Source organism: Ursus maritimus, unplaced genomic scaffold (assembly GCF_017311325.1).
Source record: "Ursus maritimus isolate PB19 unplaced genomic scaffold, ASM1731132v1 scaffold_1, whole genome shotgun sequence".
Taxonomy (NCBI): Eukaryota; Metazoa; Chordata; class Mammalia; order Carnivora; family Ursidae; genus Ursus; species Ursus maritimus.
This window is the reverse complement of record NW_024423343.1, coordinates 27,633,316-27,651,030: the sequence shown is the minus strand read 5'-3', so window position 1 is coordinate 27,651,030 and position 17,715 is coordinate 27,633,316. Positions and strand designations below refer to the sequence as shown.

Below are 17,715 nucleotides of genomic sequence, written 5' to 3'. Positions count from 1 at the left end.
CATGGATGCCACTTGCCTGGCTCCTGCAGGAACCCTGTTCTAAAGCCATATGGGTCTCCTTTAAATGCAGAATGGAATGGTTAGGCTGCCTCTGCGATGTGCTTGGCATACCAGTACAGAACCGGGAGAGAATGTTCTCAGAGGGCAGGTGCTGTGCCTTTCCGATCTTGTCCCCAGACCTGGCACAGTAAGTGCTTGGTACATAATACACCATTTATCACTTGCTTCACGTATGGATAGATGAATGACTGGCTCTCGGGAAAGAAGTGATTTCTGAGTGACAAGAAACCTGTTCAACAGCTAACAGAAGTCCAGGCTTATTAATGCTTCAGCAGCTTTCTGAGTGACTCGTGCTGCTCCCTATACCTTTCCTTGATTTGTTGGGCTATGAAGATGTTCCCTGCTGTCACAAATGACTTTAATCTTGTTTAAAATTTCAGGAGCAAATGTGTTGATGGTTCACTAGGATTTAGCCAGAAATTTAAAAACAACAAGAGAGGCTGCTCTAGTCAGCCTTCTAATTTTTCCTCAGAAAGACAGGGGCAGTATTACCAAAAAGCAACAAGTTCCAAACGCAGATCGAAGTGCAGGCCACCATCACATGCAGCCCAGGGTTTCAACAAAGAACGTGTGGCAATGCCGTCTTTAGAGTCTGCCATCCCGCTCCATCTCTGGAGCAACAGCAAGTGAGTGAACTTTGTGAAAATGCTGGAAACCTCCTTAGCCTTCACCACCTGGCTAGACAGCCTTCTCATGATCCCTCTGGCCCCTTGAGGACCAACCACCAATGCAGTAGAGTGCTTGGCAGGAGGCATCAAGGGGTAAAATCCTGCCGGATGTCCTTCGGCTGAGCACAGTCATGGGTAGCCTCTACCAGAAGTTCGTGGCACAAAGACAGAGTACAGGAGTTTGACCATAACCAGTAAGAATCACTAGTCTTTTTCTGAGAAAATGAGCTCCCTCAACTTCCGGGCCAGCATCGCTCTGGGCACGTAGTGTGTACGTAACATCTGAATGAATGAATGAATGAATGAATGAATGAATAGGGAGGAGACACCCAGCCAAAGGTTTGGTGACTGAGAATTTGGCTCATGTTTCAGGAGCACAGGTGGGATAGAAAAATTATAAACTCCACACTCTGTGTAGCTCTAGCCTGGAGACTATTTCACAGATTTTTTTATCACATTCATTTCTGAGGAAAGTAAAGCGATCCCATCATACTCATTCCATGAATGTTTGTTGAGACAATTTATCAAAATAATCATGAAGCATGCAGACAGAATGTTCTTCAGAAATGTCAAAGTCAGTAATGAAAACTTCTTCCTGCTTTCCTCCGTGAAAGAAACACGGCAGATTAGGTTGTTGACAGGTTTGAAACTACCAAGGCCTGAAAGTTCTCTTCCCATTCCCCTCCATCTGGCTTCTGCCTATGGGCCCTCACATTTCAACTTAGATCACAGCCTCTAGGAAGCCTTCAAACAGTTGAGTTACTGGTGTTTCAGTGACCACTGTTGCAAAACAAAATACCCCAGAACTTGTGGTGTAAAACAATCATTTTATTCTCAGATTCTGTGAGTCAGAAGTTCAGGCAGGATGTACTGGAGATGGCTTTTCTGTTCTATATCTGTTCCCTCTGCTGAGGAGAGTTTCAACTAACGGGGGGAATCCTTTGAAAGTATCTTCACTCCATGCCTAGTGGTTGATGATGGCTGTCAGCTAGAATGACTACATGTGGCCTCTCCTTGTAGTCTCTGTGCATGGGCTGGTTTGGCTTCTTCCTTACAACATGGTGGCTGCTTCCAAGGCTGAACAGCCTGGTGGAAGCTGTATCACCTTTTATGACCTAGCCTTGGAAGCCACATAGCATCCTAGCATCACTTCCATTGTTACAAGCCCAGCCAAATTCAGGGAAAGGGAACACAGACCCCACCTCTTGATGGGAGGAATGTCAGAGTCACAATGCAAGGAGGGCATGTGGGATGGGAGATGCTGCTGCAGCCATCTTTGCAAACTATAATTTATTTCAAACGTACAGAATGTGGCAGAAGTGATGACTCTCTGACCTGCGAGGCAAAGACCTACAAAAGTTTGCTTTGCCTGGCTTTCGCCGGCTCAGATCGCTCATAAGGCAGCCTGTGGCGAGGCCCATGTGAGGAGGAGCAGAGGCCTCCCACCAACGACTGGCACCAACCCTTGGCCACTGTGGAAGTAACCCACCTTGGAAGCAGACCCTCCAGCCCCAGTTAGGCCTTCTTCCAATGACTGCAGCCCCAAACAACATCTGAATTACAACCTCCTAACAGAGTCGGAGCCCAAAATGCCCAATTAAACTGCTCCCAAATTCCTGACCCACAGATTGACTTTTGTTTCAGGTTACTAAGGTTTGGGGTGATTTGTTATACAATAGATAACTAATGCACAGACTGCCCGTGTGGCAGTTATTTCTCTGACCATGTGACAGATTAGTTTGGATACCAATCCATTCTTGCCTGTTCCTAGTGACTAACAACATTTGTGTGTGAAGCGGCAGGCTGAGGGGCTAGGCAGGGAGGATCTAATTCCACCAACGGTAAGATCGACACCAAACTTACTCTAGGTCCTTAAGTAAAATGTCTTTGAAAGCAGGCCCTCAACTAGTCAGTATTCTAGCTGCATTTTTATAAACGGGAAACAACAACAACAACACTAACCCCAAATCAACAACAACCAAATAACCCAGAAGGTTGGAAGTCAAAGTAGAAGCAGGGCCAGGAAACTGGATTCCAGGAAAGTGATTTCAGCACTGACTGAGAACCATCCAGTTCTGCGGCTGCTACCTCATCTATTATGGTGTTTATGCTTGAGGGGCTCCCGTATGACTTCTGAAATCCTTATCTCAACCAAGCTCTTTCTCAACTGGAGGATGAGGCTCTCCATCCAGCACTTACAACACGTGGTCCTCTTTCTGCCGGGGTTCCCAAGAAGAAGAGCAATACAGTGCTCTTAGCTACCCACAGTTTCTGCCACCGCCCCTGCCCTGCCCACCTTCCCCAATCCTTTACTGTGTCTGTGGACCAGGTGTGTGGCTGTAGCTGGGTGTGGTGCCTGGGTCTGCAGACAGGCGAAGTGTTCTCTGAGCAAAGAAAGACCAGCTGGCATAAAGAACAATCTGTATCACCACCTTGTCAATCACCTGCTTTCACCCACTCCGCTAACTGGCCCCACCACCAAAACACCAAAAATCCAGTAGTCAAGACTCCAAAGACGGAAGGCCTCCTGCCGAGGAGTCAGAAGACCCAGGTTCCAGCCCAGGCACCTAGCCGTTGTCACTTCTCCTTCCTCCAGGATCTGCAACCCCCTGAAGACTGAGCATGAGGCTCGAACTACTCAGCAGCTACTCAAGGTACACCTCTCCCGAGAAACAGGGACTTTCCATTTGCTGTGGTGCCTCCCTGCCAATTCTTCAAAAAGGAACATTCAATTCCTTCCCTCTACCCCTGAAACACACACTCACTTTTGAAAAATCTGCTTATTTAAAAGGCATGATTTGTGCTCCCCACCCAATAACTTATGGTCTTCTTCTCTAACTCATTGATTAGAACAACTCTGGCTAAAGTAGCTAACAGAGATTTAGTGATGTTTTAATGGAGGCCTCATTCCTATCTTGCCCCAGATTACCTCAGAAGTTTCTGAAGGCAGTGACGGCTGCGGCGGACACAGGCCCTGGCCATGGAACAACACAGGCAAGCTGTCACACTTTGTTTTTCTGCTTGTTAAATCCGAATGCTCCTAATTAGTTACCCTGCCCGCTAACGCCTGGGTGGACAATGGCGCAGGGATCAGGGGTGCTGAGAGGCTATGAATACAAGTTCCTCAGGCTGCTGAGGCTTGGAGACTGGTGACTTGGTTGTGGGCACCAAGGCGCTGTGCTCCTGTGGACTGTGGATTCAAAGATGTCAGGCTCGTGTGAATAAAGGTCATCACCTGTTGCTTCTTCGGTGAAAGGGCAGCTGTGCTGGGTGCCCACTTAGGCTCGGCCTTTGTGTGCTGACTCTGAATAGCGCCCACAGAGAATAACTTTCTCTGATTGTTTGCTTGGTGGGGCAGGGCCGTGCAAAATTACTCACATACTTCCTCAAAGAAGAATTCAGCAAAGTCTGTTTTTAAAAAGTGGCCTTGAAATGTCTTAAACATTGCCTTTTGGTGATTGTATTCACTAGCTAGAAAATCTTCATGGTAGGACCACCATTTGTGTTGTTTTATTTCCAGTGCCCATTTTGATAAATGTTTAGGTCACAGAGATGACAATTTCTAAGTCCTATGGGTGTAAAGGACTAGTGAAAAAGTTAACTGAAAAGTTGGCTGGCTGTTGAGGAATGTTTAGTGTTTGGAAAGTTTGCAACAATGAACGACATGCCATTATCGAATATATAACAAGTGTATATTTTTAATTTGGTTTTGGAATTCTGTGCATTGTTTCACAGAGCAGCATTTCTGATGTTTTGTTTAGGGGCTAACATTAAATCGGTTTGTTTTTCTTTGGGGGGAGAGTGTGCTAGTAAGTTTGGGACAGTGTATGTATTCATCCACCCTTCCATCCGTCCGTCGATACATAGAATATTTACACGCCCAGTTGCTTAGCATAAGTGTTTACTGCTTTAGCACAGAATAAGCAGCTCAGCCCATTCTAGGCAACTCTAGAAAGGTAGTACGCATTTGATTTACTCCTCCCTCTCCTCATGGCTCTTGAGTGCTATGGGCCTTCCCCTACTGGCATCCTTCCCACTTCACATCTCGTTAGTAAGTACTCCAAATTCCAGACTGCTCCATCTTCTTTCATCATCATGTCTGTTGAAATACATCTCCCCTTGAATACCATCCTGTACTTTTAACTTATTAATAAGACAAAAGAATTAGTGCCAAAATAATTTCTTCTTCTCAGGTAGTATTTTGTATTAACTGGAATCCAAATTGCCTTAGCCTGAAGGTAGGGTCTAGTTTGGAAATTAAAGGCCCAGGGGAAGTGCTTATCCCACAAGACGGGTATGTCTGTTGGGAGGTAGGTGGTAGNNGGGGGGCGGCTAGGAGGGGCTACTCTAAGCAGCTGCCTCACCCATGGGATCATCCAGTATCCTTTCTCATGAATCATGTACAAATGGAATCATTCAATGCTTAGCTTACATATGCCCCAAAGGTGAGTAACACCAGAAGATTTAGTCATTAATATACATTTTAGGTTTTGTCACAAGAGCACAGGTAGCCAAAACTTAGAAGTTAAATCTGACCTTTCCTTTCAGTAAGCAGAAGGAACTTGAGAAGAATTCTCCTATCACTTACACAGTCTGAGGAATGAGCTATTAAACCAGGGTTCTGATTTGCTCCTTAAAAGCAACTATGATCTCTTGAACATTAACTTACATATACTAATGTATTCTACTGGTACAATGTGGAATTTTCTTATCAGCGATGTAAGTAAGGAGATGGTTTGTCACATACTCTACAGGGGAAGGAGAGAGCTAATACAGAAAGCTAATGCACTTGGAGTTATGGCATTGTTCCTACTGTCTCATCAGGGCTTGTCTTTTTATTGTATTCCTCTTAAAGCCTTCCCGTGGATTTGTGATAATGCTGGATAGACAGAAAATAACAAGACACAAATTCTATTCTACTTTCCCCTCTTGAAGTATCAAAGCAGGAGAAAGCTTTTAAAAAGCAGTGCCTCAGTTTCCCCTTTCAAAACATGCCTCAATACTGTCCATTCATTCACAGATGCTTAGCCCTTGTCTGCTAAATCCTTTACAAAGAACTGCTCTGTCAGTTAAAAAACCAAACACTGCATTCACACCTCCTCCTCCAGAAAGTTTCTGCTTATATGATTTTATTTTGTAAAAAATCAGCAGTATATTATGTTAGATTTACATTCAAAGAGCATGGATCGGATAAATTTTTCTAACAGTATCTACTACGCTGAACAGAAATTCACCTGAAATTCTAAACCGAAGAAATGACGGGCTCAAGTTAGTGCCCCTCCAAGCTCCTAGGATCTGGAGAGCCTCTGCTCCCACCTTTTGCCCTCCTCGGACCTGCTACACGGCAGGAGGAGGACTTGGTTCTATCTTATGTGTTACATGTTATAATGCTGCCGACTGATGATAGTCAGGTCATGACTGTTGTTCAACTACTACCTTTATGAGGTGCTAGTAAAACCCAGCGAGCAACTTAATGACTGGCGAAATAAATAGACAATTAGGGACTCGGCACCAGCATCAGCTACAAATTTTGCCAATAACTGTCACTCATTGCTAGTGGGCAGGCAACTACAGCTCCCAGAACGACTGGAGGGAGTTCCTTTTGCTAAGCAGTGTCCGTCCCCGCTATCTGCTTCCTCACAGCCAAGTGTACAGGAGCAAAGGAGAACACCTGCAAAGAGGCCAATAAATTCAAATGATGAGAAGCGGGGAGCAAATGGTCTTGAATGTAACAACAGAAGCATTAAGGTAGCGTGAAATCTTCAGCCAAATTGTTGAATTGAGCCTATCTCCGAAACTTTGGGATTGTTACTTATAAAAATGAAGACAGAGATAGAAGAAGGGAGCAATTTTTTTGGTATCAGCATTCTTTTAGCATCCTTATCTTAGGTATTATTAATGTTTTGTATACTACATTATTTTAAGATTTTATATACTTAAGTTATAAGTCCCCCTTTACCATGTGTATTAATTTCTTACCTTTTTTGATTTTTGGAGAGTAAGATGTCCACATTTTGTTTTTTAAATAAAAGCTAATGGGAAAAAATCAAATTCACTTAAGAGGAATTTGTAGAAAGCAATCTACGCCTTTAGGAAGGATATTTATATTATCATTATTCAAGATCTATAACTCTTCAGATACTTGTGTTAGCTCATCTTCCACTCCCCTGCAAAATTTATAAACTGAAATTTATTTTTCTATAGTTATTTTATGTGATGTTTTTATAGAGAACTTTATTTTAGGAGTGTGGAGGGTAATGAAATGGGGGGAAATAACTTACTCTAAAACTCCTGATGCTGACATGAAACCGGACAACCAAGTAGCCAGACACAGGCCAAGCTGGTATGGGACAACATGGGGCTGGCAGCGGGCTCCATCAGTTAGGCGGGATTGCTGGCTCTCACGGACACACTCTGCCACAGAGCAATAGTATATATTTTTCCTCTTGTGTTCCCTTCTCTTACATATTCACAAGAACAGTTCAGATTCAGAAAACATGCCTGAAATTTACTCAGAAACCAAGGGAAAATGGGGTGGAGGGGCCCTTCAGTACTGATAGCCTAGATGAGGACAGATCAAAAGCTAAATTCAATTTAAACCACCTCAGGCAGAAAAAGCAATTGAATTAAACTTCCTCTAAATATGATAAGTTTGGGGATCTTAAAACCAGGCACAAAGAACCAGGTTAGAGTGAGCTGTTGCGTATTAAATGGATGCACAGAGCTCTAGCCGGCCCCCCACCCCCACCAGGGAGTTTGATGAGCTGCTGATTGCCTCTATCACTTTACTACTGAGGCTGAAATCTGATTAAGCTGCTTACGGGGCTCCAGGGGCTAATGGTCTGGCCCACCAGGAATACTGCTGTCACTGACTTAAGTAAGCTGCGTGGCATATGTGGTTTGATTATTACAAGGGGGGAAAACGTCCACAAGGCGTAGGAAGGCTTTAAAAAGCAGGATTTATCATGCCAAATGAATACACTACTTTGACACCCTAAAATGAATATGGAATTTCTCTGACTCTTTCTCTTCATCTGGCATCAAAACTCATTTTTGAAAGGCCTCCTCAAAGAGCACTTACTTTGCACCCCACCCATTCTATTTTAAACCACACCTACAAGACTACGTCCATGCCTTTAAACCTACTTCTCACGTGGGTCCTCAGATACTATGATCAGGTAGAGTCCTAGAAAATAGGTAAGTGTGTAATAGGTATTTTAATCGATTCTTCTCCTTATATGCCACTGGGCAACAGTAATTAAAAATATACCTTTTTCCCACTCAGCCAGCAGATCATTGCTGCTTGATTATGTAGTAAAGGGTGTGCGGGACTGAAGAAGTGGGAGGAACTGATGTGTGCAAATATGTTAAACCTGACACACTCGAGAAAATTAAAACACTACCGTTCTCTCAGAACTTTCCAACTAAATGCTCTAAAACCACTTCTACCATTTAAAATAACTTTCCTCCCTCAGGGTGTACAAAGAAAACGCGTCTTAAGTTAAAAAAAACAACACTTAAAGTAGTTTAAAGTCTTGAAAAATGACTGAAGGATCTGAACAGTTTTTAAGTTGACCTCATTTCCCTGGGCAAAACAACCAGTGAGAAAAACAACAACAAACAAAGGAACGGAATCAAAGCAGTATGAGACACTCTGAAAGTTGTCACAATAATTTTTCTAATTGACTCTTGAAAGAATAGATACATGGAAAGTACTGCTTTCATTTAGGGTCTAAAAGCCTCTGAGGGAGTGAGTTGTTGATTTAAATGATTAACCAAAGCTTAACATATTCAGAACTTTGGGTTGAACAGACAAGATGTTGGTTTTCTTCCTGGTTGCTAACCTGGTCAATCATTGAAAGGACAAGCACTAATAAAAGTTTTAAAAGATGATTTTGACTCTTATATGCTCTCTTATGTTTTATTAAACTTTTAAAAAGTCCTCCAACTGTTTGACTTCAGCCCAAGTCAAAGAGTTTCCTAGAGTCATTGCCTTTTAGATCTTTTTTTTTCTTGTACAATTTTTTTATTGAGATATAATTCACATACCATAAAATCCACAATTCAGTGGATTTTGGTATATTCACAGAGTAGTGCAACCCTCACCACCATATAATTCCAGAACATTTTCATCTGCCCCAAAGGAAACTCTGGGCCATTAGCAGTCACTCCTCATTCTCTTGCTCTCCCCAGGAGCTGGTAACTGCTCAGCTATATTCTGTCTTTACAGGTTTGCCTATTTTGAACATTTCATTTAACAGAATAATAAAATATATATTCTTTTCTGTCTGGCTTCTTTCGGCATGATGTTTCCAAGGTTCACCCACATTGTAGCATGTGTCAGTACTTTGCTCCTTTTATGGCCAAATAATATCCCATTGTCCGGATATACACAATTTTGTTAATCTGTTCATCAGTTGATGAACATTGGGTTACTTCTACTCTTTGGCTATCATGAGTAATGCTGCTTTGAACATTTGTGTACAAGTTTTATGTGGACACAAGTTTCCAATTCTCTTGGGTATATTCTAGGAGAGGAACTAACTGCTGGTTCATATGGTAACTCTGTTTAGCTTTTTGAGGGAACACCGAACTGTTTTCCAAAGTGGCTGGACCACTACATTCCTACCAGTAATGTATGAGAGCTCTAGTTTCTCCACATATCCTTGCCAACATTTCTTACTGTCCCGTAGTACCTTTTTATAATAAGGTTTTTCCCCCATTCTGAGTAGAAATTATCAGGGCTTATGAAGAAATTACCCCAATGATGGCAGAATTCAGTGCCTAGACCGTAATCAACTAAGACACTTTCCCAGTGAAAAAGCAGAAATGAAATGGCCCTTCTGAGCGCTCACCTGCTGCAGATCAGCGAGGGAATACAGGTGGATCTGTTGAAGGAGGTATTCTCTGGGGAAAATTCTGAAAACAAGGACAGAAACACAAATCAACTGCAGTGCTGCCACAAAACAAGTTTTGTCTCTTTCAAGATCCCTTTCCTCTGCCTCCTTCTCTTTCCACCGAGAATCTTCCTCCCAGCACTGAGAAACCTGTTAACAACACCCTTTTTATTCAGATACTAAGATGAAAGTAAAAGTTTGATCTTTGACTTTTTTTTAAAATTCCTAAATGAGTTTATTTCAGGACAAAAAGGAGTAATGCTTTTTTTTTTTTTTAAATTGAAGTGTAGTTGACATAATATTCTGTTTCAAGTATTCAACAAAGTGAACAGTTATATACATTATGAGTGATCATCGCGATAAATCTACCATCTATCATAAAAAGTTGTTGTATATTAACTATATTCCCTATGCTGTACACTGTATTGCTGTTTATTTCATAAGTAGAAGTTTGTATCTTTTAATCCCCTTTCCCTCTATTATCCCTCACCCCACACCACTCCCCTTTGTCAACCACCATATTATTCTCTGTATCTACAAGTCTGTTTCTGTTTTATTTTGCCTTTTTAGATTCCATATATAAATGAAATCATAAGGTATTTGTCGTTCTCTGTCTTATTTCACTTAGTATTATACCCTCTAGGTCCATCCATGTTGTTGCAAATGGTTTCATTATTTTTTATGGCTGGGTAATATTCCATTGTGTGTCTATACTACCTCTTCTTTATCCATTCATCTACCGATAGACATTTAGGTTGCTTCCCTATCTTGGCTATTGTAAATAATGCTGCAATGAATATAAGGGTGCATATTGTTTTCAAATGATTTTTTTTTTCTGTGGATAAGTACCCAGAAGTGGAATTGCTGGATGGTATGTTTTTAGTTTTATTTTTAATTTTTTTAGGAACCTCCATACTGTGTTCCATGGTGACTGCAGCAAATTACGTTCTCTTTTCCCCACATCCTTAGCAACACTTGTTGTCTTTTTGATACTAACCATTCTGACAGGTGTGAGTGATATCTCATTGTGGTTTTGATTTACATTTCCCTGATGATTAGTGATGCCAAGCATCTTTTCATGTGTCTGTTGGCCCTCTTTGGAGAAACGTCTTCAGATCCTTTGCCTATTTTTTAAATTGGTTTGTTTTTATATTGAATTGTGAGTTCTTTATATATTTTGGATATTAACCCCCTTATCATTTATGTCATTTGCAAATATCATTCAGCAGGTTACCATTCCATTTTGTTGATGGTTTTCTTCACTGTGCAAAAGCTTTTTAGTCTAATAGTCCCATTTAGTTTGTTTTTGCTTTTGTTGCTCTTGCCTGAGGAGACAGATCCAAAGAAATATTGCTAACACCAATGTCTAAGAACCTACTGCCTATGTTTTCTTCTAGGAGTTCCACGGTTTTAGGTTTTACACTGAAGTCTTTACTCTATTTTGAATTTATTATGTATTTGATGTAAGAAAATGGCCCAGTTTCATTCTTTTCCACGCAGTTGTCCAGTTTTCCCAACACCATTTATTGAAGAGATTGTCTTTTCCTCATTGTATGTTCTTGCCTCCTTTGTTGAACATTAACTGAACATACAAGCATGGGTTTATTTCTGGACTTTTTTATTCTGTTCCATTAATTAATGTGTCTGGCTTTGTGCCACTGCCATAGTATTTCTGATCACACTAGCTTTGTAATATAGTGGGAGATCAGGGTGTGATACCTTCAGCTTTGTTCTTCCTTCTCAAGATTGCTTTGGCTCTTCAGGGTCTTTTGTAGTTCCATACAAATTTTAGGATTATTTGCTCTAGTTTTGTGAAAAATGCCATTGGTATTTTCATAGGGATTCTGCTGAATCTGTAGATCATAGCTAGTAGATTTGGATAATATGGACATTTTAACAATATTCTTCCAGTCCCTGGTATGTCCGTCCATTTATTTGTATCATCTTCAATTTCTTTCATCAGTGTTTTACAGTTTTTAATGTATAGGTCTTTCATTTCCTCAATTAAATTTATTCCTAGGTATTTTATTCTCCTTGTTGCAAGTCTAAATGCGACTGTTTTCCTAATTTCTCTTTCTGTAGTTTTATTAGTGTATAAAAATCCAAGAGATTTCTGTGTACTAATTTTGTATCCTGCAACAGTACTGAATTCATTTATTAGTTCGAATAGTTTTTTAGTGGAGTCGTTAGGGTTTTCCATATATAGTGTCATGTTATTTGCAAATGGTCACAGTTTTATTACTCTTTTCCAATTTGGATGTCTTTTATTTCTTTTTCTTAAACGACTGTTGTAGCTAGGACTTCCGATACTATGTTGAATAAAAGTGGTGAGAGTGGGCATCTTTGTTTTGTGCCTGATCTTAGAGGAAAAGATTTTAGCTTTTCATCATTGAGTATGATGTTAGTTGTGGGTTTATCATATATGGCCTTTATTATGTTGAGTTATGTTCCCTCAATACCCACTTTGCTGCGTTTTTTATCATAAGTAGATGTTTAATTTTGTCATGCTTTTTCTGCATCTATTGAGATGATATTATATAATTTTTACCCTTCTTTCTGTTAATGTGGTATATCAAGTTGATTGAGTTTGTCAATATTGAACCATCCTTGCATTCCTGGAATAAATCCCACTTGATCACTGCAAATGATCCTTTCAATGTTGCATTATTGAATTTGGTTTGCTAATATTTTGTTGAGGATATTTGCATGTATGTTCATCAGCAATATTGTCCTGTAATTTTCTCTCTTTTTTTTGGCAATATCTTTGGTTTTGGTATTAGGGTAATGCCGGCCTCACAGAGTGCATTTGGAAGTGTTCCTTCTCTTCTGTTTTTTGGAATAATTTGAGAAGGATAGGTGTTAACTCTTCTTTAATGTTTGGTAGAATTCACCTATAAAGCCATCTGGTACTGGACTTTCATTTGTTGGGAGTTTTTTGATTACTGATTCAATTTCGTTATTAGTAATTGGTCTGTTCAGATTTTCTATTTCTTCTTGATTCAGTCTTGAAAGACTGAGTGTGTCTAGCAATTTATCCTGACCTTTGATTCTAATGTAATCCAAGGTGATATGAGTACATGTAGTGGCCCAGGCCTGAGGACCAGAGCATCAGGTTTCTTGCATTAGCTGTGTTCCTCACAAGCTGTGTCATCTCAGGCAAGTCTTAAACCCATCTAGCTTCAGCTTCTTCACTCTTTAATAAAGATGAATGAATACAATGTCTTAAATATCTTTCCAGTTCTGTGCCTAAATTAATACATTTTGGAGTTGAGAAAATTGATTGGTGTGGCATCCCGTGTGTCTTTGTCTAGAGTCTTCTATGGCTTTCATTAATGGGGACAATGGTGCTGAATATCACGTTAATGAACTATCCTCTTACATATACAGTGACGAATTTTAGGACATAGATACAGATGGGAATAATGGGATGAAATATTTCACACTGGGATTCTCTGACAAAGTCTAATATCTTTACCTGCTGTCAGTTCACAGCATCTGGATGACAGTGAATAAGAAACAACAATGGATTATGGGCAAGCAGATAGATACCAAAGTGCTGATGGTCAGAACCCCCTCCCCCCAACACACATACATTACCCAAACAAAACTCATGGTGCTTGCTAGCATTTTTTCTGTCTTATGTGATAATATGCAATCTTTTTGTACCCTAAAGGGAAGAAACAACCAATTTATGCAATTAACATTTATGACTGTCCACTCTATACCAAGCACTGTGCCAGACACTAGGTAGATAATTATGAATAAGATAGTCCCTGTACTGAGTTCAAGGAGCATTAAGCCAACTGAGGAAAAGATATATAAACTGATAATTGAGAATAAGTTATGCACACGATACATACTTTTAGAATGGACTAGCATGTGGGATCCCAACCCTGGCTGTCTATTAAAATCACTTGGGGTGGCTCAGTTGGTTAAGTGTCTGCCTTCGGCTGAGGTCATGATCCTAGGGTCCTGGGATCAAGCCCCACATCGGGCTCCCTGCTCAGCAGGGAGTCTGCTTGTCCCTCTCCCTCTGCCCCTGCTAGTGTTCTCTCTCTTGCTCACTCTCTCTCAAATAAATAAATAAAATCTTAAAATAAAAAAATAAAATCACTTGGGGGAGCTTTTAGAAAACAACAGGGCATAAGCATGGGTTGAAAACAGAAATCAATGTTAAACAAAACAAAAACTCTCTTGGTGATTAGTGCAGCCAAGGTTTAGAACCACTGGCCTAATATCTAGCCCACAGGGAGATTCACTTAAGTATACATTATTGGACAAATCCTAGTGGCTAACTCATTCATCCTTCCATTCACCTTTCTATCCATCCAATACTGATCAAGCATACCTATGTGCCAGTCCCTGTAGTAAGCCACTGAAGAAAGGGCATTGAACCTATTAAAGTCCTCTCCCCATGGAGGCCTAGGGAAGGCATATGCTAGTATGGAGTTCTCCTGGGAAGTATGATAGTTCTGAAGAATGCTGAAAAGCCCTGTTTTATCCACGGAAATGAGAATAGACAGAGTGGCAAGGCCCTTATATTCTGGGAAATACAGTACAGTACCTGAGGCTGGGCTCCCTTCAACTCCTATGCTTCAGGACCGCACCTGTGGCAGGAAGCAGGTGCACGTTCCAAGCCCAGCTGGGCAGGCTGTAGAGCAAATGCCTACTCTTCCAAGTGAGAATAAGCTTCTTTACCACAGAGAGGCTCCCTGTGACCACTTCCATTTTCAAAACACACATATAAGACAGAGATGATCAAGAAATCTACTCCTCATGGCACCCTACAGTATTAAGCATCAAAACTAGTAAGAGGAGCCCTCTGTGGGCTGGGCACTTGACACACATCATTTCATTTAATTCTCACAACTGCCCTGCATGTTAAGTACAACCTCCATTTTACATAAGAAAAAACTGATGCTCAGAGGCAAAGACTAATTTGCCCAAAGCCGCAAAGTTTGGGATTCAAGGCCAGGACTTCCTGACTCCAAAGGCCTGTATTCCTTCTACTTTCTTGAAGGTGGGAGTAGAGGAAGGAGGGAGGCAGGTTGGCCACCTAATTTAGCTATACAGTGCATGTCTCTTCCAGGTAGATGTTTATTAGTGTTTAGGCCAGTAGCAATATATAGAGCCACTGGTGCTTTTGGAAGCAGGAAAGTGACACTGAAACACTTTGTCATGCCCACTTTCTGAAGGCAGTAGAGAAGGTGGACAGACTGCAGGCAGGGATAGCCCTGATAGGTATTTGCGAGTCTATTCTAGGGTAACCACAGGAGGATGGTGAAAAGGGGGGAATAGATAATACAAGAGATCTTTTGGAAGAAGAACTGACAATGTTTAAAATTGGTGAAAGAGGGGATGCCTGGGTGACTCAGTCAGTTAAGCAGATGCCTTTGGCTAAGGTCACCATCCCAGGGTTCTGGGATCAAGTCCCACGTGGGCCTCCTTGCTCAGCAGGGAGCCTGCTTTTCCCTCTGCCTTGCTGCTCCCCCCTGCTTGTGCACACACTCTCTCTCTCTCTGACAAATAAAATCTTAAAAAATTGGTGAAAGAGGAGAAAGGAATCAAAGGTGACTAACGTATCTAGCTTGGGTGACAGGATGGTTATGTCACTGGCCCACACAGGGCAGGCTGTCAGGGAATGGGTTTAAGAACTGAGTTTCGTAAGTGCTGACTATGAAGTGCTTGTAGGAGGGACAGGAAGTTTGGACCTTGGAAATACGGGACGGAGAGATGTGGAATACTCAGGGGGCATTTCTGACATCAACACAGAAGTGACGGTTAAAGCTGTGGAAATGGATGAGATGGCGGACAGAGGTTCTTTGTTGTTAATTGTTTACCTGTGCTGCCTGGAATTATCTAAAGTATACACTTCGGTGTTCTGCAATTTTTCTCCTGCTTGAAAAATTCTGTTTTCAAAATAACCAGGATGTTCACATGTACTTACGTTTCTAACATTTCCTCTATTTGTGAAATGTTTGTACCCTCATACCCTTCACTTGGTCACCTCTAATGTTAACATCTTACACAACCCACAGTGCATTGACCAAAAACTCAGACATGAATCATTATGTAAATTATAGACTTTATTCAAATTTCACCAATTGTTTTACTAATGTCCTTTTTTCTACTCAAGGATCCAATCTGGGGGCGCCTGGGTGGCACAGCGGTTAAGCGTCTGCCTTCGGCTCAGGGCGTGATCCCGGCGATCTGGGATCGAGCCCCACATCAGGCTCTTCTGCTATGAGCCTGCTTCTTCCTCTCCCACTCCCCCTGCTGGTGTTCCCTCTCTCGCTGGCTGTCTCTATCTCTGTCGAATAAATAAATAAAATCTTTAAAAAAAAAAAAAAAAAAAAAAAGGATCCAATCTGGAATGCAACATTGCATTTATGTATTATATATAGTTATATATATATATATATGTAAAATTTAAGTATTTGCAAGAAATTGAGTTTGTGCAGAACATATGTGCAGAATAGGAAACCTAGGAGAGTCTTAGAGTGGGGCATCTAGGGTAGCGATGTAGATAATCTAATATGGGGACACAGGACATTTGAGCATGGTTCAGTGGAAGGAATAATGTTCCAACAACAATTGCTTAATAATGAAATCCCTTAAAGTACAACGGAAGCAGTGTGGCAGAAGGGCTAAGAAATGGAGACAGACTGAATCAAGTAAGTAGGCTGGAAAATCATTTCAAGATTAGCTTCTGCCTCTTCTGCTGGTTTGTTCAAACGTAGGTCAGCTGGACACTGGGAGAAGGAAAGCAACTGAAATGGACTGCAGCAAGAATAAAGCAGGTAGTGTTCTCTCAGGGCTTTGCCACTTAGTTCTTTCTGCTCTAAAATCCTAAAACCTCTATCACAGAGTACACAGGATATAAAAAATAAATATAAATTGACAAATCAAATCATACTGGTATACTCTTACTGGAGTACTACAGCAAGCCAGTTAGCTATCCAGTTAACATTTACTGAGTGGGTAAAATGAGCCAGGTGGTGTGCCAAGTGCTAGAGATAGACGAGTGTGTCAGTGACCACGGTTCACGAGCAACACAGAGAATTTCCAGAGTCTCCTTACTAGGCTGGGTCCTTCCTGCTTCCAAACACTGTTCATTAATTAACTCCTCTTTTCACAATAACTCACCAACTTTGAGCATGGCCTGCTAACGTTATCTATGTATTTATTTAATTTTTCTGTGTGTACATAAATTTCCCATGTTTGCTTCCTCTCCCCCAGGAAGCACCTTATCTAGGGTCTCCTCTCTACCACTAGTCTGTGTCTACCTCTATAATTTACATGAGGTCAGTCATAACAGACACAAAGAACTAGAAAATGCAATATATGTAGAAAAGAGAAAGGAACTTGAGCTTAGTGTGTCTGGAGAAGATGTGTCCAGGAGATATGATGGTGGCCATAAAATCCACGGGCTTTTAAGACTGGATAATGCCAATCAGCTTTCCTTTCCCCGAGGATGGAAACTGTAGCACAGAAGCATTGAAAGTCAAATATGACAAGAAATTTCCTGAGAGGGAAGACTAAAATGTATCTCTTATAGTGATGCTTTTTAATGTAAATCAAAAGAGAATATTTTTTTGCAGCTCTTTAGAGGTAGGGACACACTCTTCTCCTTAGAGGAGGTAAGGGTTTTGGAGGCAGGGCCAGAGGACTTCAGGCTTGCTTCCCACCGTGGGTTTGCTCCTCTTCCCCACTGCCTGCCATCTTCAAGGCAGACGGAGTTTGCAAGACACTCTCCGAGTATCTCCTTTAGGCAGGCAGACCATCCACAGGGGAAGCACAGGGTCGGTAACATAAAAGCCAAGCCCAGGAAAACACCTGCAACTTCTCATCTGGGTGACGCCAAGGGCGTCCCTGCTGCAGTTTAGATGTACAAGTTGGCGCATACGACCAAGCTCTTTAGGGAATGGAAGGAACGAGCAGGAACTCCCAGGGGCGGGTCCCCTTACACTCTGAGTAGTCAGAGGGGTTGTGGAGAATCTGCAAGCGCAGTGTGTGCTCAGGGAGCGTCAAATTGCCTCAGGCCGAGCTGAAGGGGCAGGACGGGACCCCACAGGGGATGCAGAGTAGAA

At 41.5% G+C, this 17,715-nt stretch overlaps 1 protein-coding gene across 5 annotated transcripts in view; it reads right to left on the bottom strand.

Moving 5' to 3' along the window:
• Nucleotides 1-17,715, bottom strand: part of PLEKHM3 (pleckstrin homology domain containing M3) — a 168,184-nt gene that overhangs the window by 61,679 nt on the left and 88,790 nt on the right. For 4 of the 5 annotated variants that reach the window (XR_005837584.1, XM_008687434.2, XM_040641349.1 and 1 more), the window contains exon 6: nucleotides 9,584-9,647. Coding sequence is in view for 4 of the 5 variants with exons in the window: in XM_008687434.2 (XP_008685656.1) it covers nucleotides 9,584-9,647 (64 nt within the window). In the remaining variant the exon portion in view is untranslated. Of the gene's footprint in view, nucleotides 1-4,466; nucleotides 6,400-9,583; nucleotides 9,648-17,715 lie in introns of those variants that run through there. The other variant, XM_040641370.1, reaches the window with a different exon arrangement.